This window comes from Ipomoea triloba, chromosome 9 (assembly GCF_003576645.1).
Source record: "Ipomoea triloba cultivar NCNSP0323 chromosome 9, ASM357664v1".
Classification (NCBI taxonomy): Eukaryota; Viridiplantae; Streptophyta; class Magnoliopsida; order Solanales; family Convolvulaceae; genus Ipomoea; species Ipomoea triloba.
Genome location: NC_044924.1, coordinates 12340124 through 12363405, shown reverse-complemented (window position 1 = coordinate 12363405; position 23282 = coordinate 12340124). Strand labels below are relative to the sequence as shown.

The following is a 23282-nucleotide window of genomic DNA, read 5'->3' as shown; positions in this document are numbered from 1 at the left end:
GTAAGGATTCGATTACTGGCTTTAAGCATGGAACAACTTTAAATCTTCAGACCAACTATCCCATCTAATAGAGGTGCCTACAATTCAAGAAGGGGATTATTCACTCTGTTCGACCGTGGAAACTCGGGAAAAACTAAATTAGAAATAATTCAAACACATAATAAAATAACAGTATAAAACAAAGAGAACATTTGGGAAAACTTATATGAATACATAGTAGTTCTTTCACATTTGAGAGATGGAATGAAACCTCAACAAAATATTGCACTAGAGAGACATGCATCACAAGTTTTCATGCTAATTGTTTAACGTAAATTAATCAATCTCATCACAGATTAATAACACTGGATTTGTGCACAAAATTTTCACATTTTGGAACAACAAATTAAAACATCCATCCATTTTACATGCACAACCCAACACAAATCAAAAAACAGAAAACAATGGTTTATGGTTCACATAAATATTTACACTATGTCCTTTATTCAGGCAAACTCGGCAGCTTTCTCCAGTGCCACTGCTTGTTCTGTTGGAGATAATTTTGCTCGCTTCGCCTCATAATCCTTCACCGCCGCCTTTATTGCATCCTCTGCCAGCATGCTACAGTGGAGCTTAACGGGAGGGAGGGAGAGATGCTTCGCAATTTCCCTGCAACACCAACCATCAATACACGGAAAATGATACATGTACTCCCATGCAGTAAAACTCCCGCCATGTATCATGATTTGATTGATAGAAGAGAAAGAAAATAATAAAAATTGTGACCCACCACTTTTTCTAGATAAATCAGAACATGACACGTAAGTAGGGAGTAAGAAATGTAAGTATGTGTAGTATTACTCATCAATATACTTTTCCTTGTTCAGCTCAAACACCAAAACATTATTATAAAGGGCTCACACTTGTGTGATACCGTCTCATGGAGGGTCAGGTCAAGTTGGAACAATAATGAAATCTAATACTTATATTGAAAAATGCAATACTAATAAAAAATAAAGTGTTTGTTACTTATAAGGAAAAATGTAATACTTTTACATAATCATAAAAAGTATTACACTTCTCCTTATAAGTAAATAAAGTAATGTTGACAAGTGTTTGTTACTTATAAAGGAATATGTAATATGTAATACTTTTGAGGAAAAATGTAATACTTTTAAATCAGAATGTAAAAAGTATTACATTTTTCTTCAAAAGTATTACACGTTTTCATATAAGTAATAAATTAGAATTACATTTTCCAGTATAAGTATTGAATAAATGCATACAAGCATTGGTTAATGGTATAAATATAAAAAGCATATAAAAATACAAAGTAATCTGTAAACAATTTTTTTTTTTAACTGGACTATAAAAACAAATACCTATTCTGTAAATATTATGTGTGTATTTTTAAACCAAAAAAAAAAAAAAAAAAAAAGCTGTTTGAAATCCATACAACTAAGATGACTGAGGTAGGCCAAAGGCATGGATGGAAAAGTCATATATAGATAACTGAAGCAATTCATTGCTAAAGATATCAAGACTAGAAGGTCATTAAGATTTAGGCAACTGAAGGTCTGAAGCAATTCATTGCTAAAGACTCAAGTAACATAAAATATCAAGACTAGAAGGTCATTTAAGATTGAGGCACATACGTATTCTTGATGGTTAGAACCTCCTCCATCTGTTTCCCCTTCACCCACTCTGTTGCTGAAAGAAAAAAGAAAACAAGGTTCAAAATTGATGCAAAACAAAATAAAAATGGAAAACAAAAAACTTGGTAAAATTACATATTATTCAGAGTAGAATTGCAAGTTGAATATACATTTTAAAACAATAAAAAAGAAAGAATTTGGTAAAATGGAAAATAAAAAATTTGGTAAAATTACATATCATTCAGAGTAGAATTGCAAGTTTAATAATGAATTATCCACAAAAAAGAAAAGAAAGGAAAGATTGTCCTAGGAAAATTTAGCAGATGAACAGTGCAAATAATCTGGACAGCATGCATTCAGCTAATCAACAGAAAAATTGATCAGCAACAAAGATACTGATGTGTAGTCAAAGAAGATAGTGGTTTTTCTCGATTTAGTCTTAAATGAATTTTTGTGCTTAATTAGGTCCTAGACTTTGATGGTTTTACCCAATTGAGTCATCTATTAAAATAGCTTGGTAATTTCACCTCTATTAATACTCAGTTCAGTTTTCGATTATAGTAGTTTTACCCAAGTTAGACTTCGACTCTAGTGGTTTTACCCAATTTAGTTCTCGACTATAATGATTTTTATTGATTTAGTCCTTGATTCTAAAGCCAAGGTCTCAATTGGGTAAACCATCGAAGTTGAGGACCTAATAACGCATATAAATTGTTTAGGATTAAATCGAGAAAAACCACTATAGTGGAGGACTAAATTGGATATTAACTAGCTAGATATAGGATTCATGGAATAAGACACGTGACAAAAATTCCCTCCTAATTTTCACCCTCAAGTTATAGCCTCTAACATAGCAAGGAACCAAGGACAGCCTACTCTGTTTCATCAGAGAACAATTGACAGATCACTGGCGAACAATTGACAGATCACTGGCAATAAAGAACCATATATCACAGATCCTCTAAAACCTTATGCTAGTCCACAATGATGAATCAACCTTTACCAAGAACCAAATTAACTCAGCTAACATAAGATCAGAAGTTGGGAGCCACATGTTGAGAGGTAACTAGCTCCCCCACTATAGACCATTGGACCCAGAACATAAACAATGGGTCTACAAAGTTATAATAGGCAACGGATAAAGAATCAAAAGTGAACCATTGAAGAAGGTGACTCTCATACAAATATACCCTCCTTTCTTTCATCTCTCTCTACAAATACACCCTCTAAGAAATATGGTTGAAACTCTTGGCCTCAAGGTTGGTTGAGTAAGACCATTAAAGTCTAAGAGCTAATTAAACACAAAAAGTCATTTAGAACTAAATCTAGAAAAATTACTATAGTCAGGACTAAATTGGGTAAAATCACTATAATCGAAGACTAAATTGATTGAGTAAGACCATTAAAATCTAAGACCTAATCAAACACAAAAAGTTATTTAGAACTAAATCTAGAAAAATCATTATAGTCAGGACTAAATTGAGTATTAACTAGAAAATATATTTATCGGTATCAAAATTGGATAGAGAGTCAAAGGAAACGAACCTACGGAGGAGGAGGCGATGGCGGAACCACAGCCGAAGGTCTTGAAGCAGGCGTCAACGATCTTCCCACTCTCATCATCGACCTTAATCTGAAGCTTCATCACGTCGCCGCAGGCCGGAGCGCCGACCAACCCAGTGCCGACGGTGGGGTCGTTCTTGTCGAAGGATCCGACATTGCGGGGGTTGTTGTAGTGGTCCACCACTCTCTCGTGGTAGAGCCGCGGCAGCCCCGCCGCCGCCGCAACTCGCGGCGCCAGCCCTAGAACTCTGTTGCCCGCAAGCTTCAACATTCTTGCGGAATTGATCGTTGATAATTTTGGGGAATTCGCGTAAACGATTTCTTTGTAGGATTTGAATTGTTTGTTAGTTTAATTGATTTCTGGGAGAGAATTTCAGGTTAGCTGAAGTGCGTAAATACGTTTGAGGGCATAGGAAATTAGGAAGCAGACAATTTCATAGATATATGTATTTACCCTGTTTTCTGGGAGAGTGGAATAATCTACTCCCTCCGTCCCATTTTATGTGTCTGGTTCGATTAACGAGACTTAACTGAAGTTATTTTTAATACAATTTTTCATAATATTAAGTTTAGTATTAATATACAAAATTTATATATTTAGAAACTACATTAAAAGTACTATTAAACACAAAAAATTTAAATTTTAAAATAAGTAAAAAATAATAAAGAAAATGAACAAATAAGAAAGAGTTGGTTTGACCAATGAATAGTAAGTATGACAGATAAAATGGGACAGAGGGAGTATATTTTATGTGGAGTAGGAGTACAGTATTTCTTATTTTTATTTTTATATATTTATTATTATTCATGATTTATCAAATAAATTTGTCTATGCTTTCAAAAAAAAATTTGTCTATGTTTTATCACAAACATATTCACAGTTTCACACAACTCAAGTCACGTATAAATTGAAATTTATGTTCCTCCATAATATGTCAATTATCAATGTCACCCTTAAATTTTAATGGTGAAAATATTGTCACTCAATTTTTAAAAATGGTACATATATTGCCCCTCCCGTAGTGTAACCTCATGTCGGTACGGGAGGGGCAATACATGTACTTTTTTAAAAAAAATTGAGGGACAACATTTACACCACTAATAATTCAGGGTGACATTGATAATTGACATATTATGGAGAGGTAAAAATTACAATTTTCTCTAAATTTATATTTTTTTGAAGCAAGAAATGAAATTTTATTAAATAAATTCAGGAACAAAAAAAATTGAAGGAACATCGTTACACAATGTTCAGCTTACCCGAGCCCCATCACATTTTAAAGTTTTTTAAAGATTTATGAGTCACATTTTTACTGGCCAATATAAATATAAAATTTTCGTTTAATTTAAAAAGAGATATTAAATTTGTTAACAATCACAATAAGATTTTATACATTTTTAAATACATATTAACAATTTTGGTAATAATCATATTAAGATAACTATATATAACGATTATCTTAAGGCAATTTCAAGGTGGAAAGGAGCCAAGGAAGCATGAGACGAGGCACAAAGGTGTAACGCAAGTTGAAGGGATAAGTTAGAGCGCAAAGAGGAAGATGTGGGCACTCATGGTCTGGGTCACCGCAAATTATATGGTGGACCATGGTCCACAATGCATTGTGGACCATGATCATGACTTATACTGCAGTTGTGTTAAACGGATAGTGATTTTTTGTTGAAAAGATACTGCAGTTGCGTTGAAAGGAAACTGCAGTTGCGCGGAACAGAGACCGTTCATCTGTTCAACACAACTGCAGTATCCGTTCAACACAGCTGCAATATCAGTTCAACACAACTGCAGTTCCAGACGGATGACACGTCCTCTGTTCCACGCAACTGCAGTTTCCTTTCAACACAATTGCAGTATCAGTTCAATACAACTGCAGTATCAGTTCAACACAACTGCAGTATCAACCATGATTCATGGTCCACAATGCATTATGGACCATGGTCCACGGTATAATGACTGCTGGGTCACACGGTCAATCCCACCTTGAGCAGCAGCGTGACCTCATGTATTTGCGACACCTCCCATGCGGTGAGCGTGAACGTGACCACACATCAAGAATGTACTTACCCTTGGTCATGGTCATGATCACGGTGTGAGCGTGACCATAATCACATGCTCAGAATCTGTTTTAAGTTGTTAGGTTTTTTTTTTTAATCCAACTTTGAAGATCATTCATCTTTCCTAGTTTTTAATTAATCAAAGCTAAGTCTTTCTTGTTACTTCTTGCATTTTATTGCTTTCAATTGTTCTTACAAATGTCTTTAATCTCAATTCATGCTTACCTAGATTCAGTTAGGGATTGAATTAAGCCATCTTTTGTGAGTTGTGACTAATGCTATGTAATTGAATTGAGCTGTGAGTTAGTGTAATGACTTGATGATGATGTTTCTAGTTGTGAGCTCGGTGATTTGTGTTGCTCTTGTATGATTGTGGATGGTCACAATTGTACAAGAGATATATGGATAAGGTATTGTTAATATGAGAATAGTGTAATAACATAGTCACACCTCTCACTAGTCTAACTTTGTTTTGAGAAAAGAGATCTGGAAGGAGACCTAAACACCAAGTGTTTGATTAATTGTTTCAATTGGTTTAAGTTGTCATGAGAATGAGACTTCAAACTAATTAAGAATCCAATGTCCACGAGAGTGACATTGGCAACTAGCAGTGTCTCTCTATTTCCCTTGTCCACCGGGCACGTGCAGTCTCGTGGAATCTGCGCCGACGTTAAAACTTTTCTTTAAAAATTATGAATTTGTAAAATGTTTTGACATCGATTTTGTTAAAACCGACGTGATATGTCCTACTTTATATGCTATTTTTGTAGTAGTAAACATAGCTTCAATAATCTTATACCATTTAAGAATAAAAGAGCTATAAACTATTGTTGAGAGATAGATCGTGGGATCGGAGTTGCAAATACGTAAACACTTCATTAATGGAGAATTGAATTGATAAACAAGCAAAGATGGAGTTATATAGATCCCTAGTTATTAGGGAATTTTCATATTGAATAATATACGAAAGGTTGTAATTTGAAGGCCTTTTTTTGGATCGCTTGTGTAATTATTTTAGAACAAATAGGGTTGAGAAAGAGTTATTTAATGTGACTTGAAATCTTCCGGTCAGTAAAATAAGTCACTACAATAAACCAGGGAAATCATAATAAGACATGTTTGATGTTTAGTCTTCTTTGACTATTAGTACATTACAGAGATTCAACAACACTACAAAAACAACATGAAATCAAAAAATTAGAAGCTGAGGAGGTTTTTCTCCTTTAAACTTTCAATAGTATCCTTAAGGGTCACTGCAAAAGAAGTAAAGTTGATGCCCAGGCTTTTTGCCTTTTCCTGGGATACTTTGAAGGTTGGCACTACACGCAAGTCTCCTTTATATCTGTTACAATTAAAAAAAAAAATTAAAAGAGGGATAGATCAATTTGTTGCTATAAGTGGATTCAATTAAAAAAAAAAAAAAACTAGTTAATACCAGGTGGGGTCCTCCATGTATAATGGCACCACTCCATTTAGTTCTGAACTTTCAATTTAACCACACCATGGTCCTTCAACTTTAATTTCAAATTTAACCACTTATGTCCTTCGATTTTTAAGTTAACCACCCATGTCCTTTCAATTTCCAAATTTAGCCAGTTGTGGTCCTTCTGTTAGTTTAAGTAAGAGCAATGCTAGGACTACTAAAAATGTTAGTTTAAGTAAGAGCAATGCTAGGACTACTAAAAATTTAAAAGTTTAAGGACCATGGGTAGTTAACTTGAAAGTTGAAGAATTATGAATTGTTAAAACTGAAAGTTTAGAAGTAAACGTTACAAAACCACTGTACTCGAAGGGCCTGAACTGGTATTAACTCAAAAAGAAAAAAACACTTGTAATTTGAATCTTACTTGTCAGGGATGGGAAGAGAAGGGTAAAGCTGGGCTGCAATCTTCAGAACCTGAGAAGAGTATGTTGCTTCACCAATCAAAAGGTATCTTCCACTGGCGGAAGGTAACTCAAATGCTTGGATATGTGCATTTGCAACATCTCTAACATCAACATAACAATTGATTCCAGGAAAGAAATCCTTTTCTGTAAACAACGAACCATAATAATTTCCAAATTAAATAAGAATGCTAACTGCTCGATCTTCAAAATGTTTCAAATAATGTATTTTGATTGATATTATAATGAACAGATCTTACCCTCTTTTACAAGGTCTAGAATCACCTTGGTTGAAAAGTTAAGAGTTGGTTGTAGAAGAGGGCCAATAACAAGACAAGGATGCAATGAAACCATGTCAATCCCATTCTCCCCTGCATATTTCCATGCTGCTTCCTCCGCAAGGATTTTAGACAGGATATACCATTTCTATAAAGACCAAACAAAAACTCCTCACATAACTAAACTAGCACAAAGTGTTTTAATTTGTTTTTAAGCAGGTTTGGGATACAAGTCAATAATAATGTGTTAATCTAACCATAAATAGATTTAAGCAGCGTAAGATCAAATAATGAATAAGTATTATTATTCTATAAAAGCTCTAAAGAAAAATATGTTCTATACCTCTGTTTCCTCTACAAATTCTTTATCAGAAAACCAAGTCTCGTCGACTACCTCAGTCGGTGTTATAGGATTTCGTTTGACAAGAATTGAAGCCGTTGAGGATGTGACCACTACCCTTTTCACAGAAGGTGTTCTCACACATGATCCAAGAACATTTAGTGTCCCTTTCACTGCAGGATCCACTAGTTCTGTCTACAATATATAGATAAAATACAAGCTAAGAGTGGGAAAAATACAAGGGTGATTATGAAACAGGTGATTATTATTGGAAACAAAAAAGAAAAGGTTGACCTTAGTTGCGGATGGTGAAAAAGAAACAGGTGATGCTGTGTGGAAAACACCTTCACACCCATTAATTGCAGTATCAAAAGAGTTTTCCTCAACTAAGTCAGCTTCAAACAAATGCAGTCTTTCCTTGGCACCATCTAATGCAAGAAGATGTGACACCTTATTTGGATCCTCTGCAATAACACCGTATATATATATACATCAATGATTTTCCAGAAATAAAATGGAAGAGAGAAGGCCAGGGAACTGACTGAGGCTGCGAACGGTGGCGTGGACGGTGTAACCACGGTGGAGCAAAAGCTTGACGAGCCAAGAAGCTATGAAACCGGAAGCACCGGTCACGCATACCACCTTCCCCTCTCCGCTCATTTCTTCAGATTAAATTTGCTAGCTAGGTCTCTCAACTTACCTTCAAACTACAAACAATACTGGTGATATATGTTTGTTTCTTCTTTATAATATTTCACACACCACATTATGATACAAGTCGTGATAAATGAAATTTTATTAAGTGCACATAATTGAAATGACTTTTGAAGTGAGTGTGTTGAGTGTGGACCAGTCTAGAAATAATTGACTTTAACAATGGATTTCAAATTAGACATTTAATATTTAATATAGACAACAAATAATTGATTGGTGAAGTGGAGACCATTCTATAAATAATTTGTTTCACCAAAATACCCTCCAAAAGTTCTGATTGATATATGAAGTCCGGCCCAAGAAAAGAAATCCAAATACGTGGATCCCAGGGCAAATTATACCGTGCACCACGTACGTAAATGATATTGTTTTGAGCATTGTAAATTAATCGTCCGTTTTTTTGGAAATCACGTTTCCCTTTTCAGCCGATCTCTGTATTTATGTTAATATTCTGTGTATTCCAGGCAATCATTCTGTGTATTCTAGGCAACCGTTCTGTGTATTCTAGGCAACCGTTCTGTGTATTCATGTTAGTAACACATGTGATATGTTTGTGCATTCGAATGTTTAGAAGGATGAGTTCTGTGTATTTTGTGTCAATATTATGTGTATTCATGTTATTAACACAGGTTGTGATGTGTTTGTGCATTCGAATGTTAGGAGGATGAGTTCTGTGTATTTTGTGTCAATATTCTGTGTATTCTGGGCAAACATTCTGTGTATTCTAGATAATGATTATGTGTATTATAGATAATGAATTCCCTACAGTCATTCGCATTCGCGTCCGCGTCCACTAATATCGAAACGACGTCGTTTACGTACGTGGTGCACATTGCTATGTGCACCATGGTGCAGGGTATAACGATTGGGATCCCAGGGAGCAAGTCCCTAGAGCGGGGCCATTTGGGTAGGGCTCTTAAAAGTAGGGTTTTTTTTTTTTTTTTTTTTTGGGTGATTTAGTGAAGTGTGAAAGGGTATCGTTTTAAGAAATAGATCGGGAGGAAGTTGAATTGTAAGTAGTTAAGGATAAGAGTGTAGAATGTTTAGAAGCTAGTTCGTAACTTCGTATAGAGATTTGCAAGACATTCAAGAGCAATCAAGAATCAAATAAAAGGCAACAAGTAACAAACTAATGTAACAAGTAGGTATCAAACAAATGTAAAGGTAGGGACTTGGACGTAGCCACGTACTTTTATATAAATGTTATAGTACAGTGTGTCCTAGGATAGAGATCATGGAATGTCTTAACAAGGGAACTAGAAAGACACTACTAAGTGTCAATGCCACTATCGTAGACATTGGTCTCACAATTAGCTTTGAGCCCCATCCTCATGGTGACCTAAAATAGTTGAAGCAATTCATCAAACATGTGGTGTTCTCGTCTCCTTCGAATTAATTATCCTTTCTCAAAGCAAAGTTAGACTAGTGGTGGGTAGTGGTGTGGCTATGATGTTGCCATATTCTCATAGTGGTAACACCTATCCATGATCTTGTTGCATAATTTGGGGCAAAATTATGCAAGAGTCCATACAAAATCACCATGCTCACAACTAGAACCATCATTAAGTCTCGCATTGCCATTCAATTCACATAACATTCATAACAAAAGAGCTCAGTAAAAATCCCTAGATAAATCTAGCTACTCAGACTTGGAATTGAAATAAAAGCATGAATTGAAATGAAAGTCATTGCAAGAACAAATGAATTAAAGAAAGTTTAAAGTAAGAAAGACTTAGCTTTGATCAAGAGAAATTGAAGATGCAATCTTGAAATTGAAAGTAATGTTGAATTACAAATTGGAAATTACTTTAAATCTTCATCAAATGTGGAACAATTACAGGGAGAAATGTTATGGAGAGGCTTTTCCTAGATAAACAATGGAAAAATGAAAAGTCATCTAAAATAACTACCTAAACATATTTATACCCTTTAACTCGCGCCAAAATAACAAATTCAACCAATTCTAGATGCGTGCTCACAGTCAGCCTCATGCCCATTAGGTTGATAGTGACCAGAGGACAAGGCCGCGGATGCCCAGACCTCACGGTCAACCTCACACTCGTGAGATTGACCATGATCTCCAAGGACAGCTCATAGATGCTTGAGGCCATGCTCGTGAGCATCACAGTGAACCCAAGCTTTCGCAAGTTGGTCTAGCACCTCACGGTGAGCCTCATGATCGTGAGGGCTAGACCCAACTTTCTGATTCCTAGCCTCACACTGATGCTCACGATCGTGATGTGTCAATGTGAGCTTGGGATTTAGAAAGCTTCCTAATTTGGTCACCATGGTGCTCACAGCTTTAACTATGACTGTGAGTACCCATCGCCTTCTCCTATGCTTCAATTTAGCCTATTGACTTACTTCATGCCCTTATGCATTTGTTTAGTGCTTCCTTGGCTCCTTTTCAACTGCAAAATGCCTTGTTCCTTACTTGTTCTTGTATTTGCCCAATCTTTCATACCTACAATAAAACAATTGACGGTAAGAATGTTACTATTGTATATTTGATAAGTAATTGCAATTGTTTTAGTACAATAGTTTGCGTGTCCCTCTCTTCTACAACAGGGTTCCTCGTTATACCTATGAGTGCAACGATTCTTCTGTAAATGTAATGGATGTTTAATGCCTATACTAAGTGTGGGTAATAACGACAAGGAGTCGTTGGAGTAACTTCTCTTCAATGTGCCGTGCTTGTGTAACGTGTGGCCGCTTGACTTCCCCACGCCCGCTCGTCTACCTGCAATTCAGGTTACGTTAGTGCTGAATGCTTTCGGGTCGGGTGCTTATCCAATTACCCTATCACCAGCCCCCACTCCCTAGCTAGCGAGAGTGGGCGGGGTAGCTTGGGAGTAATAACCTGTACTAGGCATGCATCTTTTAGATAGGATCTTATAAGAAAATCTCAAGATTTTCGTCTTTATTTTTGAAAATATTTCCTAATCTTCACCATTATTTCCCTTGCTTTTATATGTATTTATTTTTGTATAAAAACTCTTCCACCTTAGGCTTTTATTTTTTACTGCCTCCTTCAATCTTGCCTCCACACTTTGTTTGGTACGCTTCTTTTCTCATGCGCTTTTTTTTTTTCGAAACCATGGCGAGCCGAGGCGGCTTAGGCTAATTGTGGCGAGCCGAGGCACGCCCGAGGCCAACTGTGGCCGAGGCGGCCTCAGCTAATTCTCACAAGCTTGGTCAGTTCAAGGCAGAATGTCCTTATCCCATCGTCAAATTAAAAGCATCAAGATCAACCGAGTAGATATGGGAAAGGATCTGGAAATCAAACCAACTCAAGGAATGTGCCTGTAGAGAGCAACGAACAAAACGTGAACTACTCGGGTAGCAATCACAAAAGTGATTGTAGAAGGAAAGCTCTCGCTGTAGAAGAGAAACCAGACGAGAATAAGATTGAGGAACAATGTACTTCAAGCTCGAGTTCTGACAGTGAAAGTTTGGAAGACGAGAATGGACTTCTTTGTCTCTTTAATCAAGAAGAGTCAGATGAGGAAATTTGCCTAATGGCAAAAGAAGATGAGGTAAACCCTCAAGATCCCTCTTCTGATTGTAATTCTGTGTCTAGTTATCATGAAGATCCTAGGAATTCATTTCTTAAAATGGTGAAGGAATTCAAAGTGATTAAGCATACTCATTCCAAGTTGAAAGTAGAGAATGCTGGGCTATTGACCGAAAGAAAAGATCTCGAGAACCTAGTGTTCAAAAACAACGAGATGCTTGAGTATATGGGTCAGCTCAGGTTGCTGGCTTGCAACCAAGGCTACATTTCGTGTTTCTGGTTCCACTTTGTGCACAGCTTCACGCTCAAAATCGATGTTAAAAGTCATTTGTGTACTAGTGTAGGCGAGTTTTGTATATAAAATTCAAATCTAAGCCAACCCACAGTGGGTTTAAGTTTTTAAGACCACCCCAAACCCACTACGCATTATCACTAAAAAAATCGATCTATGCGGAGTGAATTTGGATAGATATCCGCGGGGCGAATTAAAATTGCCATCCCTAAGAAAGATTTATTTAATGTGACTTGAATTCTTTGGGTCAGTAAAACAAAATAATTAAGTGCAAGGAAATCATAATAAGACATGTTTGAAGTTTAGTCTTCTTTGTCTATTAGTACATCACAGAGATCGAACAATCACAGAACATTCAACAACGCCACAAAAGCAACATGAAATCAAAAAATTAATTAGAAGCTGAGAAAGTTTTTCTCCTTTAAACTTTCAATAGTATCCTTAAGGGTCACTGCAAAAGAAGTAAAGTTGATGGCCAAGCTTTTTGCCTTTTCCTGGGATACTTTGAAGGTTGGCACTACGGGCAAGTCTCCTTTATATCTGTTACCATTAAATTTGAAAGTTGAAAGATCATGAATAGTTAAATTGAAAGTTTAAGACTAAATCTTGCGCAATCACTATATACTTGAAGGACCCTTTAACTAAAAAAATAAACACTTATAATATGAATCTTACTTGTCAGGAATGGGAAGAGAAGGGTAAAGCTGGGCTGCAATCTTCAGAACCTGAGAAGAGTGTATTGTTTCACCAATCAAAAGGTATCTTCCACTAGCGGAAGGTAGCTCAAATGCTTGGATATGTGCATTTGCAACATCTCGAACATCAACATAACAATTCATTCCAGAAGAAAACTCCTTTTCTGTAAACAACCAACCATAATTTCCAAATTAAATAAGAATGCTAACAGCTCGATCTTCAACATGTTTCAAGAACATTGATACAAATAATTTATTTTGATTGATAATATATATAATGCTCATTTCTTGAACTAACAGATCTTACCCTCTTTTACGAGCTCTAGAATCACATTGGTCGAAAAGTTAAGAGTTGGTTGTAGAATAGGGCCAATAACAACACAAGGATGCAATGAAACCATATCAATCCCATTCTCCCCTGCATATTTCCATGCTGCTTCCTCCGCAAGGATTTTAGACAGGACATACCATAGCTATAAACACCAAACAAAAAATCCTCACATAATTAAACTAGCACAAATTAAAGTGTTTTGTTTGTAAGATATTGGACTTATCCATACACACACACATATATATATATACTAGTCTTTTTTCATGCGCTATGCGAAAAAACATATGCCCAATATTTATATTTTAAAAAATATCTAACAAATTTTTATTAAATAAAATCTAAATGAAAAAAAAAATTATTTATTATATAAAGTTTACAAATATTATTATCATTAAAGAATATAAGAAAATGATAAGGTGGACGCATGTGCATGATAAAATTAATTGAAAAAGATAACGGAAGTTATAATGGTAAATGTATTTTTGTCCAAAAATTTGTATAGTACAACTCTAAAAACACAATGTACAAAATGGTTATTAGCACTAAAAATATGGACATAAATGAGGGATATAACTTTGATTGAGACTTATTATGTTTTTAGATTAGATATACACGCGCACACACCTTTGTTTCCTCTGCAAATTCTTTATCAGAAAACCAAGTCTCGTCGACTACTTCAATCGGTGTTATAGGATTTCGTTTGACAAAAATTGAAGCTGTTGAGGATGTTACCACTACCCTTTTCACAGAAGGTGTTCTCACACAAGATCCAAGAACATTTAATGTCCCCTTCAGTGCAGGATCCACTAGTTCTGTCTACAATATATAGATAAAATACAAGCTAAGAGTGGGAAAAATACAAGGGTGATTATGAAACAAGTGATTATTATTGGAAACAAAAAGAAAAGATTGACCTTAGTTGCAGATGGTGAAAAAGAAACAGGTGATGCTGTGTGGAAAACACCTTCACATCCATTAATTGCATGATCAAAAGAGTTTTCGTCAAGTAAGTCGGCTTCAAACAAATGCAGTCTTTCCTTGGCACCATCTAATGCAAGAAGATGTGACACCTTATTTGGATCCTCTGCAATAATACCATATAATAAGATGTTACCGTAATGGAATGATTTTCCAGAAATAAAATGTGAACTCATATTGGAAGAGAGAGCTGACTGAGGCAGCGAACGGTGGCGTGGACAGTGTAACCACGGCGGAGCAAAAGCTTGACGAGCCAAGAAGCTATGAAGCCGGAAGCACCGGTCACGCAAACCACCTTTCCCTCTCCGCTCATCATCTTTTTTTTTTTAAGATTAAATTCCCTAGCTAGATCTGTAAACTTATTTTGAAACCTCGAAGGTAGGAAACAAGTATAGTTGATACGTTTGTTTTTTTCTTTTCTGTATATTTATATACGACAGTGACACCGCATAGCGATAAAAATTGTCATAAATGAAATTTAATATATCCTCGTATTTGGGAGATGTTGACTCTTTCCCATTAAAAATGATGCCTCTTGCCCTTACCAATTATTTATCTCAAATTTAGTAGTTGTGATTTTTTTTTTTGGTCGAAGGGAAGGGGATAGTAGTTGTGATTTATTGATTGGAATTTCAACATTGCAATTATTTTGATTTTTAACTAGGGATAATAATGGGTTGGGGTGGTTCAGAGAATTACATCCATCACCTAACTCACCTTATATTTTCTCAATCCACCTTTACTCCCAACCGGTATGGTGTGGACTTTTTCAAAACTCACAGGTTCAAGTGCCTACTAGGTGTACTCACCACTTATCATCTTATTATTATTTTTTTAAAAATAATATTTAAATTACTTACACATAATAAAATAATAAAATTCATTAGTTATACTAAAACATAAAATAATAAAAATATTTAAATATAATAACTAAATTGTTAATTTTTAAATAAACTTAGTAATTTAGATATAAAAATAATAATAAGTTACGTATAAAAACTTTTATAAATAACTATATGTATGTATGTATGTATGTATGTATGCATGCATGCATGCTAGTGTTCTTGTGAATCCACCATATTATATGAGTGTATGTGGATAGATCTGGACCATTGAATACTTGAGATCAATGGTTTAGATCTGGCCAACTGTGCAACTCCGCAACTGCGCACGACAACTGTGCAACTATGCAACTGTGCACTTCACTTGCACAGTTCCTGTCACACAATTGGCCAGATCTAAGCCATTGATCCAAGCATTCAAGGCACGTACAGATTCGTTCACACGGACTCATATAATAGGATGATCACTAGTTTGTTTCTCTCTCTCTCTCTCTCTCTCTCTCTATATATATATATATATATATATATATATATATATATATATATATATATATATATATATATATATATATATATATATATATATATGGCCACGCTCAGGTTAGAACACTCGCCTAGGAGATAAATAAGAATCATTCATAGCCGTACATGTGTCCAGATCAAGAAATCAAATGTAATTTTAAAGAAACAACACGGTGGTATTTTTGTAAATATCTCGAACTTTAATTTGGTGCAATTAATTGTATTATAAGTGCAAGTAGTTGGTGCACATTTGCAAGTAAAAAGTGCAAGTAAAATCACTTACAAGTGCAATTAATTTACCTTCTTAACATTCTTGCATCTAATTATAACGTTAGGTGCACTTAGTATCGATGCTAAGTGTACATTTTACTTGCATTTGTAATACAATTTACTTGCACTTATGTTTACTATATGAAACTGCTACTTGCATTTGTAATACATTTTACTTGCACTTGTAATACATTTTACTTACACTTCAATGTTCAATTATTTACGAAAATGTCACCGTGTTTTTTTTTAATCAGTGTTTCTGACTCGTTACATCTGGACACGTGGACGGATGACATGCGTTCTCACTTCTCTCCTGGGCGAGTAGTTCGCACCTAAAAGGCGATCCTATATATATATATATATATATATATATATATATATATATATATATATATATATATACATACATGCATACATACATATATATATATATACACACACACATACATTGTAAATATTTTGGTATGCCAAAAATGTAATTTGAAAATTTTTAGTATCCCAATTTTTAAAATCTAGTAATTTTAAGAGTTATTTGGTTCAAGTAAGCTTTCACACAAATTTTGAGCTAAGGGGAAGTAATAAAAATTATTTGTGCCAAGAAAAATGAGAGAAAAATAAAATTATTTGGTTAAACAGTTTGTAATTTGAAAGGTACAATAATATAAATGTACAATGGTAAGTCTAGACATCTATATTATAGACATAATACCATTAAATAGTTTCTCACAATTGATGTACATCTCGATTGACTACATAAAGTCGAAAGATAACATAACGGATTCGTTAAACAAAGTGTCAAATAATGAGTTGATAGAGAAGTTGACACGAGGAATGAGACTAAAAGCTCTATAGTAGATATCCAACCTAGCTAGCACCTAGGTTCAATGGGATAATTAAATTATCGAAACAAATGTCACTGTAGGGGTCTCAGACTTCTAGATACTCCACATTATATTGAATAGTGACTCTCACATGAGGCTAGCATGCTCATATACTTTAATGATTTGAAATGTTAGTTGACATGGGCGGAATATGCGGGGCGAGGTACTCAGAAAAGAATCACCTATGTGAGACACAAGTGAGGCTACTTCAAAAGAGAATTAAAGGGGTTGTTTAGTAACTTGGAGAAATGGGGGATTTTCCAAAAAAAATGGAGAATTAGAGAAGTGGAAAAAGAAAAATGGAAATGTTGTTTACTAAATCTATTCTTCCAAAGTGTAACTCCATCTCCTTTCTCCATCTTTCTTAACAAATTTGGAGAAAGCCAAATTTGAGTTCTCCAATTGGAAGAATGGGAAAAAAACGGGTGAACAGTACTCTTATGATGAGGTCTCAGGTTCGACTCCTGCTATGCGCCACCTTCTATTAGCCCTTTCGCTCCGCGCCTCTTCGCTTTAGGTTAGCCCTTTCGCTCCGCGCCTCTTCGCTTTCTCCAACCCTTTTGCTTCAGTTTTTTATACAGTAATTACTATTACAATGTTTTGCTTCAGATTTTTTTATAATTTTTACTATTATTATTATTATTATTATTATTATTATTATTATTATTATTATTATTAAATTTCTATTTCTATTGCAGTGACGCTCAGATTTTGTATTCTTATTATTACTACTATTATTAATAATAATAATAATAATATTATTATTATTATTATTAAATTTCTATTATTATAATTATTACTATTATTATTGTTATTATTATTATTATTAAATTCTTATTATTTCTTATTATTGATCACCCATAGTCCTTCGACTTTTAAATTGTTACCATCCCTACGATCCTTCAACTTTCAAATTGTTATCATCCGTATTCCAAAGTTAATCACCCATGATCCTTCAACTATCAAATATTATTATTATTATTATTATTCTTATTGTTGTTGTTGTTGTTGTTGTTGTTGTTATTATTATTATTATTATTATCCTTTTCCTTTTTCCTTTTTCCTTTTTCATCCTTTTTATACACATAGATTTTGTTGTTGTTGTTATTGTATTTAATAGAATAAAAAAATTAGAGAAATGAAAAACTGGAGGAATGGAGAAGGAAACCTGGAAAAATGGAGAAATGAAAAACTGGAAATGGAAAAACGGAGAAATGAACTAAACGACCCCTTTAGTGTCTCTATTCTTTAGATACTCTTGCAAAACTAGGAATGGTATTCTATGGCCAAAATGAGCACACCATGAGAACAAAACAAGGTTGGAAAGTTCTTGATAAGCTCCCAAGATACCTATATATTTGGATATAAATAGGGATCGTTTAATAGCATTTCGGTATCCTTATGTGACTAATTTACGATATTATGTGCTTTAATTCAATAACCACACGCAAAGCTACCCTTGGTGTATTTTGAGACATTTCATGGGTCCCGAGAGCCGTTAGGCACGAGAGATGAGCAAAACGAGCAAAATCGAGCAGGACAGAAGTCCCGAGGACCCATGATGTTGCATCCACGTGTGAATGCCACGTAGATGAAATCCAGTATGCATTCATGTGGCCATTCACGCATGAAGGTCACGTGAATGAGACACTGCGGAGAAATTGTTTTAGGGAAATTTTGGGAGAGACTATTTAAGGAGGCTTGATAGAATTTTGCAGGAGAGTTTTTGGGGAAGAGAACACTTTTAGAAATTAGATTTCCATTCTTAGATTAGGTTTTACATTTTTCCTTGTAAATGAGGAAATTAAGCTTGGATTGAGGACTACCGCTTCATTACTAGGTGATATCTATTTGAATCTTATTTCTATTTTACATATCTTGTTCTTAGATTGAATTAGTCTATGATCTTAAATCTATGATTATGTTTGGTGTAGTTCTATCTAGGGATTGAGTTGTGTGAATCTATGCTTGCTAGTGTGAAGATCCTATTTCTTATTGTGGATTTGATTGCTTTGATGTTGGAATATCTATTCTTGTCTATTGATTGTTGGTTTGATTAGATCTTGTGTATATTTGGCCAATCAATTGAGAGATTGAGACCTTGACTCTATCATGGTATTCATTTGAGTTGAGTTGAAACTTTTGCAATCTTAGATCCTATGGAATTCCATGATTGGGAATAGTAGGAAAGTCTGTAGCCTAGGTGTTTGATAAAATGTCTCTTAGGGCTTTTGGTTGCCAAATGGTACTCTTAAGCCTAAGAAGCGCTAGTACACAAAGGTGGAAAATGACTAAGATGACACACTCTTGAATAGCCAACACAATTGCATCATTAGACCACTACTTGAGACACACAATGAGGCAGCAGACAAGCACAATTCATTCCCTTATTTCTTATTACTTATTTCTTATTTCTTATTACATACTACTTTGATTTTAGTTACCTCTTGCACACTTACATTTCCTACATGCCATTCACCACCCTCACACATCTCATCACACGTTCATTCGATTAAAAGCAATAGCATAGACCAACCTCCACGTCCCTCCCCCGAGATCGACACTCGGGGAGTTTTAGACTCTTCGTTTTATCATTACCAAATCCACATTACATACCTCACTCACCCTAGAAACCTGTAGCCCCCTTTCAGTTCTTATGTAGCATATATCATCGTTTACACAAATGACATACAGTACAACTCAAAGACACTGTGTTCTACTAGAAAACTACAAAGGTCAATACATCATTACAAGGGAAGGTTCAAATGGTAACACCTATATATCCTATTCAAGGATCGATTGTTGAGCTCCACTGCTAGACCATTGCATACTAGCAGACCTTGGGTCTTCTGGTTCATGCATAGCCACTGTCGCACCAGTAGATCTGACCTTAGGTCTATTGGCCTAGTCTGCCACGGCAAGCCGTGGATCAACCGGCGACATCACCTTGGTCTACCGATAGTAGATCCTTCTGGGTCTATCAAGAGGTCCGCTATCATGCCTTGTGGTTTACCAGTTCAGACTCATCTTTCGAAGTTGTGGTCTTCTGGAATAGTACCTCTACTGGTGTATAACCTCTTCCGCTGAAATAACTGAGCATAATTAAATTCTTGTGATAATTTATTTTTTTTAGGTTGTAACTGTTGTAATCTCAACAGTTATTTCCAGATTTAATTGTTGTTATGGGGAGGTTACAATCTAAATATAAATCAAATTAATTGCTATGTTAATGCTAAATTGACCACTTCTCCTATAAATAGGGTATGGTTGAGCAGATGATTTACCCACCTAACCAAAATTATTTTTCATCCAGAAACTGTCTTTTAAAAAAACTTATGCTCTTCTTACTCTAGTGTTTGTGCTCTTCCTTGTTCTAGTTTGCTGGAGACACAATAATTTGAGTGCTCAACCGGTACATCCTAAATCCATTTTATCCGGGGAAACATAGGATACAATTAGGGCCGGTTTTTTTTTTTTTTATTTATTTGCGTGGCCCTGTATTGGTAAATAAGTGAGCTCCTATCAAAGTATAAATAAACTGGGAACGAAAGAAAATTGATTCACGTGAATATTACGGGGTAGAATTTTTTTTTTTGAATAATACGTAGTAGAATTTAGATCAGTCGTGAAAACCAGCTATTGCCATCTTGCACGCCATAAAATCCGGTTCTGGCTACAACCCTTCTAGCACCTAAGAGGCTAAGATAGATAGCAAATAATGTTTTTAGGAGAGAGTGTGTGACACAACTAAGATTTCAATTTACTGAAACATCTTTAAAAAAAAAAAAAAAAAAACAGGTGTGATAGTTGCATCCACTAAGAGAAGTGACAATGACCATACTTGAATTTTCATTCATGTGAAGGAAATAAAGATTGTTTGTCATTAATGGATAATTCAACTGATAAACAAGCAAAGGAAGGCCGGCCTTTTTAAATCCTTTGTGTACTTATTCTAAAACAAACACAGAGATTCAACAATCACAGAACATTCAACAACGCCACAAAAGCAACAAACTAAGAAATCCAAAAATTAGAAACTGAGGAAGTTTTTCTCCTTTAGACTTTCAATAGTATCCTTAAGGGTCACTGCAAAAGAAGTGAAGTTGATCCCCAAGCTTTTTGCCTTTTCTTGGGATACTTTGAAAGTTGGCACTACAGGCAAGTCTCCTTTATATCTGTTACCAATTTTTTTTAAAGGATCAATTCGTTGCTATAAGTGGATCCAATTTAGGGAAAAAAAAAACAAAAAAGCTTCGAATTTGAAACTTACTTGTTAGGAATGGGAAGAGAAGGGTAAAGCTGGCCTGCAATCTTCAAAACCTTAGAAGAGTGTATTGTTTCACCAACCAAACAGTATCTTCCACTGGCCGAAGGTACCTCAAATGCTTGGATATGTGCATTTGCCACATCTCTAACATCAACATAAGAACTACCCGCTACAGAAAAGGAACCCTTTTCTGCAACCATTCATAATTTCCATTGATACAAATAATGTATTTTGATTGATAATATAATGCTAATTTCTTGAAGAGATCTTACCCTCTTTTATGAGGCGTAGAATCACATTGGTTGAAAAATTAAGAGTTGGTTGTAGAATAGGGCCAATAACAAGACAAGGATGCAATGAAACCATGTCAATCCCATTCTCCCCTGCATATTTCCATGCTGCTTCCTCCGCAAGGATTTTTGATAGGCTATACCATTGCTATAAAGATCAAACAAAAACTACTTACATAATTAAATTAGCACAAATTAAAGTGTTTTGTTTGTATTCATGTTAGGGATACAACTCAACAATAATAGTGTTAATCTAACCCATAAATAGATGGCAAAAACTTCTGTAAAACTTTCTCACGGACCCTTTTTGTGATGCGAGTCGGGTCAAGATGAAAATTTAATAGTTATACTGTAAAATCTAATTAATAGTAATTACTAATTAGAATAAAATGTTTATTACTTATATGAGAGAGTGTAATACTTTTGAACAAAAATGTAATACGTTTACATTTTGATTTAAAAGTATTATATTTTTCCTCAAAAGATTGTCCCGCCCGACCTATTGTGAAACGGTCTCAAATAAGTGTGATTCTAAATAGATTTACAATAAAAGCTCTAAAGAAAAATATGTTCTATAGCTGTTGGACTAATATAAACACACACACAAACGCACCTTTGTTTCCTCTGCAAATTCTTTATCAGCAAACCAAGTTTCGTCGATTACATCAGTTGGATTTATAGGATTTGATCTGATCATAATAGAAGCCGCTGATGACGTCACCACTACCCTTTTCACAGAAGGTGTTCTTACACAAGATCCAAGAACATTTAGTGTCCCCTTTACTGCAGGATCCACTATTTCTGCCTAAATTATATATAAACACGAGATTATGATATAAGAAAAAAAAAAAAAAAAAAAAAGTCGAGGGGTATTAAGATAAGAAAAACGAAAAGGTTAACCTTAGTTGGTGATAAAGAAACAGGTGATGCTGTGTGGAAAACACCGTCACACCCATTAATTGCAGGATCAAAAGAGTTTTCTTCAAGTAAGTCAGCTTCAAACAAATGCAGTCTTTCCTTGGCACCTTCTAAAGCAAGAAGATGTGCCACCTTATTTGGAGACTCTGCAACTCATTCCCGCACGGGTTTAACTCAGTGGTCTATACTAGTAAGAACAATTTGAGAGAAGATATACCAAAATTCAAAACTTGACAGATGTTTAAAGTGAACAGATTTCTTATATGCTTGCATCGACATTTGGTCTAGTCTCCTGATCTGAGGCCTAGAGTTACAGTGATTTACCTACTCCCACATGCTTTGTCAAGAAAGAGCGTGGAAACAGCAGGGCCATGCACATATATGAGAGTGTTATAATATATGGAAGAAAGTAAGAGAGAGGGGACTGACTGAGGCTGCGAACGGTGGCGTTGACAGTGTAACCACGGCGGAGCAAAAGCTTGACGAGCCAAGAAGCTATGAAGCCTGAAGCACCGGTGACGCAAACCACCTTTCCCTCTCCGCTCATCCTCTATCTTTTTCAGATTAAATTCCCTCCCTAGCTAGATCTGTAAACTTATTTTGAAACCTCGAGGGTAGAAACAAGTATACGATTGTGACACCACATAATGATATAAATGGTCATAAATGAAATTTGGGAGATGTCAGATGTTGACTCTTTTCAATTAAAAATGATGCCTCTTGGATCTCACCAATTATTTATCTCAAATTTAGTAGTTGTGATTTATTGATTGGAATTTCAACATTGCAATTATTTTGATTTTTTTTGAATACTACTAATTCTATTAGAATGCAGTATCTCTGTTCATAACTACTTTCTCAATCTATTGAAGCACAAGAGTCAGCATTGCCGACCTCCTATGTAAAGGGAAGAGTTTGATGCCACTGGACCACAAGGTCCTTGCCAATTATTTTGATTTTTAATCAATCTATTATTTTAGAAAATTAAGAAAAGAGTTA

The 23282-nt window shown here is 35.0% G+C and overlaps 3 protein-coding genes across 6 annotated transcripts; all 3 read right to left on the bottom strand.

The window, feature by feature from the left end:
• Positions 1 to 278: 278 nt before the first annotated feature.
• On the bottom strand, positions 279 to 3634 carry LOC116030094 (iron-sulfur cluster assembly protein 1-like). Its single transcript, XM_031272219.1, has 3 exons — positions 3180 to 3634; positions 1635 to 1689; positions 279 to 648 (listed from the first exon to the last, which is right to left on the bottom strand). Exons 1-3 carry the CDS (start codon positions 3466 to 3468, stop codon positions 486 to 488), a joined length of 507 nt encoding a protein of 168 aa, XP_031128079.1. The 5' UTR covers positions 3469 to 3634; the 3' UTR covers positions 279 to 485.
• Positions 3635 to 6310: 2676 nt separating this feature from the next.
• Positions 6311 to 14609, bottom strand: LOC116029563. The gene is made up of 13 exons (XM_031271614.1): positions 14489 to 14609; positions 14230 to 14399; positions 13940 to 14131; positions 13292 to 13457; positions 12965 to 13148; positions 12693 to 12829; positions 10848 to 10947; positions 8312 to 8439; positions 8064 to 8233; positions 7773 to 7964; positions 7412 to 7577; positions 7115 to 7298; positions 6311 to 6609 (listed from the first exon to the last, which is right to left on the bottom strand). Exons 1-13 carry the CDS (start codon positions 14607 to 14609, stop codon positions 6465 to 6467), a joined length of 2055 nt encoding a protein of 684 aa, XP_031127474.1. The 3' UTR covers positions 6311 to 6464.
• Positions 14610 to 19499: 4890 nt separating this feature from the next.
• On the bottom strand, positions 19500 to 22910 carry LOC116030085 (cinnamoyl-CoA reductase 1-like). Of its 4 annotated transcripts, none has more exons than XM_031272209.1 (6): positions 22608 to 22910; positions 22266 to 22429; positions 21979 to 22170; positions 21348 to 21513; positions 21079 to 21265; positions 19500 to 19900 (listed from the first exon to the last, which is right to left on the bottom strand). In XM_031272209.1, exons 1-6 carry the CDS (start codon positions 22828 to 22830, stop codon positions 19804 to 19806), a joined length of 1029 nt encoding a protein of 342 aa, XP_031128069.1. In that variant the 5' UTR covers positions 22831 to 22910; the 3' UTR covers positions 19500 to 19803. The 4 variants fall into 4 exon arrangements, with proteins under 4 accessions (XP_031128069.1, XP_031128070.1, XP_031128067.1 ...); XM_031272210.1 differs by having other exon boundaries at positions 19500 to 19891; positions 22608 to 22909; XM_031272207.1 differs by lacking the exon at positions 19500 to 19900 and adding an exon at positions 20635 to 20983 and having other exon boundaries at positions 22608 to 22905.
• Positions 22911 to 23282: the final 372 nt, after the last annotated feature.